This window comes from Fukomys damarensis, unplaced genomic scaffold (assembly GCF_012274545.1).
Source record: "Fukomys damarensis isolate Sample0158 unplaced genomic scaffold, DMR_v1.0_HiC HiC_scaffold_16, whole genome shotgun sequence".
In the NCBI taxonomy this organism is placed as follows: Eukaryota; Metazoa; Chordata; class Mammalia; order Rodentia; family Bathyergidae; genus Fukomys; species Fukomys damarensis.
In genome coordinates, this window is record NW_022900928.1 from 135648945 (window position 1) to 135658792 (window position 9848).

The window sequence follows — 9848 nt, forward strand, 5'->3', positions numbered from 1 at the left end:
TGCTTTTTGGCTCCTTGGGTCCTTCCGAGGCCACTGGGGGACCCAGTCCCTTTCCAACAACCCCTACACCCCCTCACATTCCCCACCGCCAGCCCTTGCTTCAGGGTCCAGGCCAGCCAGGTGCAGGCACAGGGCCCATAACATGCCTGCCTCCGGAACTTGCCAGGGCTTTCCACACTTGCTTGGCTGCATCCACCTCAGAAATGCCACCAGCACCATCTCCCTGCACCTCCCCGCCTCTACCAACAACCTTGGTGCTCACAAAGCCACTGCAGCTTCCTGCTGCTTATAGCCTGGGGCCTCCCAATGGAGCAGAGCAGCTGAGCTGCACCCTCTCAGAGGGGACAGGACACTCCTCCCTGAGAGGCCCCAAGAGACTAGCTGGCTATGACTGAAGCCTTCAAAGGGAGGGCTGCCCAGGGACTGCAGTCCCCACCACCTCGCCAGGCCCTGTCTGCTGTATACAGAGCCCTTCTAGGGACTCATGTCGTGGACCCTGGGCTGTGTCATCTGGTGACAGCTCCTTCTCAGCAGCAGGTACTTAGCCGGGTGGAGGAAACAGGAAGGTGCCCACGGGGCGGCCTGGAGGACTGGGGTGCTGAGCCCAGCGTCCCCAGCCTGTGGCCATGAGCATAGCCTCCCTCCCTGCTTGCCTGGGGCAGCAGGTCCCCTGGGGCAGCTTGTGCTTCTTCAAATGCCCCATAGGGTTGGCCTGGGGCCCTGGACTCCAATGAATACCCAGGCTCTGGTCAGGATTCTGAGGTGCCAGGCAGTGAAGGCAGCAGCAAGGTGACTCTGGAGGTCAGGGCTGGGCATTAAACACAGCTCCTCTCACAGCACCCGGCACCCATCCTGCCTCTCCATGGGGCATCCAATGGGGGACACAGTCTCACTGTGATATGGTTCTCCATATCTGGGCTGCATGATTTACAAAGTGCTGTTTCAAGCAAAGATACAAATCAGTAAAGCTGACTGGAGAAGGGGAAAGACCCAGTACTGGGTGGAGAGGGGCTGTTCCATTGCCCTGAGTACCTGCCCCACCGCCCTGCTGTCTCATCTGGAGGGAGGACATCCAGGAGGCTCCTGCCCAGGTGAGGGAGCCTGCCAGCTGAGTGCCTGGGCCCCACTGTCCATTCCACTGTGGTCCCAGCATTGCCCAATCCTGGCAGGGGAACAGGGCTGGCTTGTTCTGCCTCCTTCCTGGACCCCCAGGCTCCTGGCCCAGCCCAGGCAGGACAGCAGCAGTGGGGTGGGCCAGAGGCTAGGTGCACACTGCCCACAGCCAGCAGGGGCAGGCGGGACAGCTAGTGGGTGGGGCATGGGGTAGGGCATGGAGGGAAACAGGAAGGTCAGTGCAGGGAGGGCCTGCCCTGCAGATGGCTGTGTCAGCCCCAGGGACCTCATGAGAGGGGCCCAGCAGATGTGGACATGGCTCCTTTCCCATGCAGAGATGCCTTCCCGTCTGCGGCCTCTAACAGTTCAGACAAGGGTTTTTGACTTAAATGCACAAGGAACAGCAAATGTTGAGCAGACCCAGGGGGTGCCCAGCTGAGGCCCCTGCAGCCCACCCCACCAGCCCTGTGTCACCTCTTTGAGGTGGACCCTGCTCTGGGCCACCACCCACATTCCTGCCAAGCCACCACCAGACTGTCCAAAGACACCGTGCACTTCTACTTTTATTTAAGTCACCTTCCGCAACTCCAGTGATGTTTGAAAGTTGACTGTGCAGTCTTGCACATCTTCTCTTAGATTGACTGTTAGATATTTGGTTGTTTTTATTTTCTTGTTTTATTTTTGTCCATAGTATAGTGAGGGTCCACCTGCAGGCTTGTCTGTGGCTATCTAGTTTCCCGTGGTATGTGGGTAAGGTGGTCCTCACCTGCAAGACCTGAAGCGCCCTTGTGTCCAGCTCTCTGTTGGTGGCCTGAGGAGCTGAACGTCACAGCACACTGTCACCTAAGGGAGGCCCAGCACCTTCACTGAAGGCCCAGTTCTGACCCCTCTCTCCCCAACAGCAGATACGCATAACCTGGAGTCCATGCTTGGCCATGGCCACACTCAGCACTGCCCAGCACCCAGCACCCAGCACCCAGCACCTAGTGATTCAGTGCTGCTGTTGTAGTCCACTTGAGGCCCTGTAACAGAATGCTTCAGACTGGGCAGTTTATCAACAACAGGGTTTGTTTCTCCCTTCTGGAGACAGGAAGCCCAGGATCAAGGCACTGTCAGAGTCGGTGACCAGGGAGGACTGGCTCTTAGATAGTCTTGTTACTGTGTTAGCTCTCTGGGCTCTTTTACAAGGGCACAGACCCCATTCATGAGAACTCCACCCCCACAACCTAATCACTGCCTAACTCCATCATCTTGGGGATAAGGACTTCAAGCATGAATTTGTGGGACACTGTGGTTCAGACCATGGCAGCTGGTATTAGCCAAGCACCACAGAGTTGGGCCTGGACTATGTATTTAATGCAAATCTGTCCACAGTGCCCAGCCCAGCTGCCTCTGGCTTCCTGCCCGCAGGTAAACAATAACGGGATCATCTCCTTCCTGAAGGAGGTTTCTCAGTTCACACCCGTGGCCTTCCCCATTGCCAATGACCGCTGCGTGGTGGCAGCCTTCTGGGCAGATGTGGACAACCGGCGTGCAGGTGACGTGTACTACCGGGAGGCCACCGACCCGGCCATTCTGCACACAGCCACCGAGGACATCAGGCGCTACTTCCCCGAGCTCCTGGACTTCTTGGCCACTTGGGTTTTTGTCGCCACGTGGTACCGAGTGACCTTCTTTGGAGGCAGCTCCTCCTCCCCTGTGAGTGCAGCTGTTGGGCCTGGCAGGGGGGAGGTCTGGCCAGGACCCTGTGTCCACACCTAAGAGGGAGAGGCCTGGGGACCCACCCATGTCATTTGGCTGAGATTACAGGGCTGAGGCAGAGCGAGAGGAGCCTCACACTCTCCAGCCCTTGGTGAAACCCGATGCCCACAGTGGTGGCACACACCTAGGGAGATGGGAGTTGGGAGAGCCCCCTGGGGTGGCTCGGCATGGGAGGGGCTCTGCTCTCTCCCAGTGCCTTTCTCCTGGCTGATGCCAGGCAGTAGGCAAGCCCACATGGGAGTAAGAGTGCTGTCCAGCCTGGTGGACACAGTGGGTTGGCTTCCTTGATGCCCAAGCCTGTGCCTGTACCAGGCCACCCCCACCTGGGCTGATGCCAGCTCCCAGAGTAGAGGGCAAGTATAGGCAGCCCATGCAGAGCCCTCTGTTCACTTTCAGTGAAGCGACCTCTGGGTAGCAGGCACTGTCCTGGGCACTGGGACAGACTGGTCAGAGCAAACAGGCAGAGGCCAGCCACAGGGCACACACCAGTGAGGGAGCAGACACAGCCACGTAACAGGCAGCGCTGGATGTGCTTAAAGGCCCAGCCTGGCCAGGTTCACTGACAGGAAGCAGACAAGCACACTTCACACATTGACTTGTTGCCCTCAAAGCTGAGGCCCTAACTCAGTCCTTCCTGCCACCCACACACACGGTAAGCAGAGCTACATGGTAAGCAGAGCTGAGCGCTCAGGGCTGCCTTCCCGCAGCACAATGCCTCGCTTGCCCCTTAGTGTCCACACAACAATGTCTGGGGTGAGGTCCCCTTGTCTCCAGCACAGGCGGGTGGCGCCTGAGTCTCTCATCTGGGCAGTGCAGAGGCAATGCGAGGTGCTGAGGGCACTGCATGACCAGAGTGGCTTTCTGTACTACAGTGTTCCCTGGGGCCTCTGGAGGTGGCCTGGGCTGTGTGGCCATTCAGAAAGTGCCCACTCCCACCTCCTGCCAGCTCAACATGCTGTCCTCTTCACTCCATGCTCTTTTGCTTGCTTTTTTTCAGGGCCTTCATGCTGAGCTACATCCCCAGCCCTCTCACTAAATCACTAAGTTGCCCAGACTGGGCTCGAGTTTTTGACCCTCCTGCTTCAGCCTCCCAGAGTGCAGGAATTACAGGTGTGCACTGCTGCACCCAGCTAAAATACTTTTTTTATAATCCTACACATCTTTCACTCCTAGTGACAATGGACTTGTTCCAATATTATTGGCTACTTGTATTCTGTTGTGCTGTATCTGTTCATATCCTTTACCCATTTTTCTAGAATATTTTTGGTCTTTTCTGTATCTGTAGAGGTTCTTCTGGAATTAAGGATGCCAATAGCTTTATAGCGCCCAGACATTATAAATACCTTTTTTCCTTTGTTGTTTGCCATTCACTTTGATCTTACAGCAGCACTTTTTTCTGTTCAGAAGTTTTTATACTCAAATGTACAAATATACTTGGATTTTTCTGTTAACAAACATCACACTTAAGTATTTCTCCTTCCCAGAGATGCTGTACATACTGGCCTCTATTTTCTTCTAGGATTTCTAGAATTCCATGGAACACATAAAACAACTTTTTTAGAAGGTTTTTTGATACATAGTCTATGTACCCCAGGCTGGCCTCAAAGTACAGTGATCTTTCTGCCAGTCATGCACCATCACGCGCCTGGCTAAAACTCACTATAAAAACCTGCTTTTCCTTGGTTCCTTTTCATCTGTTCCTTTTTCTTTTAGTGTTTTTGCTCACTGCACACAGGAGATTTTGCAGTTTTGGTAGTGTGAGTACTGCCCTTCTCTGTGCCTCTATCCCATGAAGACAGTGACCCCTTACCCGGTGCGCTTACTCCCTCGCCCCAGGCCCCAGCAACAATGAGGGGAGTGGGGTGGGTCCTGCACTGGCTGACAAGGCCCTTCAGGTTGACTGGCTGACTGTCCAGCAGGAAGACAGTCGGCGCTGGGCACACAGGGCAGTACCACCAGCCCTTCTCTCCTGGGCAGGTCAACACATTCCAGACCATACTTATCACTGATGGCAAGGTCTCCTTCACCATCTTCAACTACGAGTCCATCACCTGGACCACGGGCACGCACGCCAGCAGCGGGGGTGATGCCACTGGCCTAGGGGGCATTGCAGCCCAGGTAGGCTGCTACAGCCCCGCTCCCCACTGCCAGGTCTATCCTGAGATGGGGGATCACCTTAGACAGAGCCTCCTGGCTCTGCACAGAGGATGGCATGAGATCCCCTCAGGTTTCCCACTGCCTGGACCATACAGTATCCACAGGCCTAACGGCAGCTCCCTGCTGGCCTGACCCCTGGCCCGGCCCCAGGCTGGCAACAGCTGCAGACCAGGCAGGAGGCCCTCACATCATGCCACCTGCTGCTTTCCTGGGACTGCTCCTGCCTCTGGCCTGAGGGAGGCCCAAACCTCGGGAGGACTAGTCAGGACCTGGCCGGGCACCCCAACATCTGGAGGGCCCCCTCTGATAAGGCCATCTGGGGACCCAAGGTTTTCTGAACCATGAGGAGACCCCCCACCCTCCCTTCCCCACCCCAGGCCGGCTTCAACGCGGGTGATGGGCAGCGTTACTTCAACATCCCAGGCTCACGCACAGCAGACATGGCTGAAGTGGAGGCCACCACCAACGTGGGCGTGCCCGGGCGCTGGGCGTTCAGAATCGATGATGCCCAGGTGCGCGTGGGGGGCTGCGGCCATACAAGTAAGAGGATGGGCACGAGGCTCCATGGGAAGGGCGAGACCCAGGGTGGGAAGAGGGCGGGCCTGGGAGAGGCCCCTCAGAGAGGCCAGCAAGCATCTGCTGGGCAATGGCGGCTTTGGCATGTAGAGCTTTGTGTGCTCAAGGGAGGACAGAGTGGGTCGCCTCTGGTTCTCGGACACTGGGGGCTTGTGGCTTGCAGATGGCCCAGCATTACCTGCAGCCTGGGACCCCAGTGCTCAACCAGGCCTTCAGGGTATCCAGCGACCACCCAGCCTCTTGAGAGAGCTGCTCACCACCAGCCTGACTTAGGCTGGGCCACAGGGACCCAGCGGCAAACAGCAAATAGCACTGGGGACCCCCAGACCAGCTGTGGGGAGTGTGGGTACCACGGAGGCCAAGGAGGATGCATACACCCAGCAGGGGGACTCAGTGCAGTGCTGTGGCCTGTGCCTGCCCCAGACTGCCCACACACTGGGGCATGAGTCACCCCCAGCTTGAACCTGAGCTTAGTAGGTAGGGGCTCAAAGGGCAGGAAGTGCTGAGCCACAACCCCCCTGCAGCCTGGCGTCTGCTTGGCCACCTGGGCTGGGCCTGGGCAGTGGTCAGTGGTGGTGGCTGAGGCTACTTTCATGAAGGCTGCATGGGGCAGAGAGGTGAGGGTACCCACTGGTGGCCAGAGTCTTGCAGAATGTGGTTGAGGGGTGGAGTGCAGGCACGGACAGGCCACATTCCCTGAATGAGCTACAAGGCTGTGAGCCTGGGGACCCCATCCCAAAGTGGAGGGCTTGTCCCCAATGCCCACAGGGCCTGGGGCAGAGACCAGCCCCTGCCGGGCCACACCCACCTATGCAGGCTCTCAGGGAACTTCTGAGGTTACATAACCAGGGCCTCACCAGTAGGAGGCTGGGTGCATGCCTGAGAGTGTGGTGTCCCACCTACAGTCCAGCCCTGAGAACGCTGGGCTCTTACCCAGGCCAAGCCATAGGCAGGGGGAGCAGGCACAACATAGCTAAGGGAAAAGAAAGGAGAGAGGAGTAGAAGCCACTCCAGTAGACACCATAGCCTGACCTCAAGAGTGGCCCTAAGGCGCTCCTAGCCAGTCGTCCAAGTGCTCAGGACACTTGGCCAGTCTGTGCTTATGAGTTGCCTCTTTAGCAGCCTTGCTTCTCCAGGGACTGGTGCCCGGGAACCAACCCCTCCCTGGTGGCAGCGATGCCATGAGGAACCCCAGCTTTGGTAGCTGAGTGCCAGCTCCCATTTCCATAGAGGAGACCAGGCAGGGTGGCCAAGCAGGCTGAGCTTCTAGAAGTGTCCATGGCCGAGCTGGGAAGGGTGGGAGGGATAAGCAGGAACTGTGGGTGTAAGATTCTGGGGTGTCTGCTCCATGGGAAGCTGGAGTGGCGCTCAGGGGGTCACCCAAGGTGGGCAGAGCCCACCAGCCATGCTGGGATCCCCTGCACAAACCTAGGCTGGGACTCCATAAACATGCTGCCACCAGGGGGCGCTGCAGGTTGACCCTTTGGGTTCAGGAGGAAAAGGAGATGTAGCCACAGTAAGTGGCTCTGCTACCTCCACCTGGAGGTGGCATGTGAGCCTCGGGCTCCTTCCTGTGCCCACAGCCTCCGTGTGCCTGGCCCTGCGCCCGTGCCTCAATGGCGGCAAATGCATTGATGACTGTGTCACCGGCAACCCCTACTACACCTGCTCCTGCCTCGCAGGCTTCACCGGGCGGAGGTGCCAGCTGGGTGAGTTGCTGGCCAGGTGGGGACAGGGCACCCATGGACAGGACGCCCAGGCTGCACTGGACTCAGGAGGAGCTGCAGGTGCAGACAGTGGACCTGTGGCCCTGACTGAAGGGTGCTGGGCCCCATGATGTGCAGCTGCCCCACAGAAGTGATCAGGGAGGGCAAGTGCTGCCGCCCTGGCACCCATCTGTCCCTGTGTCCTCCACTGACACCCTGGCCTGACTGTGTTTCAGACGTGAATGAGTGTGCTTCACACCCATGTCAGAATGGCGGGATTTGCACAAATGGGGTCAACAGCTTCAGCTGCCAGTGCCGGGCCGGCTTCAGGGGCCCCACCTGTGAGTCAGGTAAGAGGAGCCCACCAGCCCCAGGCTGGACACAGATGTGGGGGCCCAGAGAGGCCAGAGGGTGGCGTGGAGAACTGATGCCAGAGGGAACACCCAAATCGCGTGGGTAGGGCAGTGACCCCGAAGCCAGCACAGGCTGGTTGGTGGCCGGGCCCCAGGATGCGACACTTGGGACGGTTCCATGGGAAGGTAGCAGTGGGTGAGGGTGGACAAGCACAACCATGTCTGCACACACTCCTGCAACTCCCTGCTCAGCTGCTCCAAGGACAGGGTATTGTGCCCCATACCCCTACTCTCCTCATCTGGGTCACTTCACTGTGCTACCAAAATGCTGCTGGTCTTGTGACTCCACAGCCCCTTTTAAGTGGCTGCCAGGAGGCACAGCACCATTTACCTGCCCTTCAGCCCCTCCCCCAGCCCTCACCCACCTGGTGAGGAAAGGCACCCCACCCCAGCCCACAGCCTCACCAGGAGTTGCTGCGCAGGGAGCAGGGCCAAGGGAGCCTCGTCCCTGTGACTGCCACTCCCAAGCACAGCCAGACACGCATCCTGAGTGCTCTGACCAACGTGTAACACTCATTTCATTAAAAATGTGTACAGTGACAGACTGTGTACATCAGGTGTGTTCATGTAGCAGCCATATCAACATCTGGCTAGAAAAATATTTTCTATGGGAGACTCAGGGCCAAAGGAAGCTAAGTCTAACTTCAGTGCAGACACATATGTTTACTGGCAAGAACTGCAGTGGAATGGCAGTGAAGGTCTGCACATGGAAGGGCACTAAGATGAAATTCTGCAGAAGCAACAGAATGGGAATATGACTTCAAGGTGCAGAGGGGAAAGCAGAATGTCCATCTATCAGGACTCCTTTGTAGTGTTTAAAGATCACAGTGTCAATGGACTTGGGGACCCCTCACCAGGTTAGCCAGCGCGGGAAGGGACAGAGGGCAAAACACATTCCAGAGAGCTCTTCAGGCAAACACCCGGCCCTCCCAGCCCCCAGATCCCTCTGTGAGCCTGTGGGGACAGAGTATCCCTGGTGTGACACACAGGGAGGGCCTGGGGTCCCCACCTCCCGCTCATCAGGTGCTTGCTGTGCAGTGCTGGCCAGGGAGGACACAGGGCCTGTGGGGAGTGAGCCCAAGGATGGCCGTGGGGCAGACAGGAACCCTATGTTGTTGGGGCTGCTCTGCCTTCCAGAAGGCCCTCCAGGATGCTTGGCCGGGAGCAGGGGCCTGGTTCCGGTTCTGTTCTGCATCTCCAATCCACCTGCATAGGGCAAGAACTGTGTTCCAGCAACCCCACCCGCCTCCCTCTACACTGCTTTGATGGAATTAGACCCAATTCACATGGTCCCCTCCCCATCTGCTGCTCTACAGACAGCCAATTCCACCTGGGCAGTAAGCCCAGGTGGGCCTGGGTGGGGCTCAACAGGTGTACCCAAGGGCTTCTGCCACCCGACAGCCACAGCTGGGAGTGCAGCGTTCTGCCCACTCCTCCTCACTTGCAGCCCAGTCTCCATGTGATGACAGAGGGTGTCAGAATGGCGGCCAGTGCCAGGCCGAGAGCAGCTCTGCAGTGTGCGTGTGTCTGGCTGGGTACACAGGGACTGCCTGTGAGACAGGTGAGTAGCCACCCAAAGGACTGGTGCTGGGGAGCAGGTGACAGGGATCAGAGCCTGGCTCCCACCCAGCCCCTGCCTCTGCTGCCCCAGATGTGGACGAGTGTAGCTCCAACCCATGCCTAAACGGAGGCGCCTGTGTGGACCTGGTGGGGAACTACAGCTGCGTGTGTGCAGAGCCCTTCGAGGGACCTCGATGTGAGACAGGTAGTGCCACAAATCTCGGCCTCCACAGTGACCACGCTGGTGCACAGCCACCACCACAGCCTCACCCCTTCTGTCTCATGCCTGTCTCGACTGGGCTCTGCCTTGCCATGCTTCCCAGCCCTGCCCAGTCCCTGGCCTGGCTGTGTGTGGCGGCTGAGCAGGGCCTCCTCTTGCTGGGCCCGGGCTTCCATCTATGACATGTAGTCTCCCTACTCCTGTGCAGGGGAAATAATAGAAATCAGAAGAAAACTGCCTTTTACTATGTATGACAAACCTCTCTTCCTGTTCTGCTTCATAGTGTTTGGCTTTTTTTTTTTTTTTTTTTTTTTTTTTTTTTTCGGGGATTGTTTTGGGGTC

The 9848-nt window shown here is 57.7% G+C and overlaps 1 protein-coding gene across 1 annotated transcript in view; it reads left to right on the plus strand.

Moving 5' to 3' along the window:
* Positions 1 to 1361: 1361 nt before the first annotated feature.
* Positions 1362 to 9848, plus strand: part of Sned1 (sushi, nidogen and EGF like domains 1) — a 39367-nt gene continuing 30880 nt past the window's right edge. Inside the window, 7 exon segments of the mRNA XM_010606626.3 lie at positions 1362 to 2811; positions 4852 to 4992; positions 5409 to 5571; positions 7191 to 7316; positions 7550 to 7663; positions 9174 to 9287; positions 9378 to 9491. Of these exon segments, the coding sequence (XP_010604928.2) occupies positions 2386 to 2811; positions 4852 to 4992; positions 5409 to 5571; positions 7191 to 7316; positions 7550 to 7663; positions 9174 to 9287; positions 9378 to 9491 (1198 nt within the window). The 5' untranslated portion in view covers positions 1362 to 2385.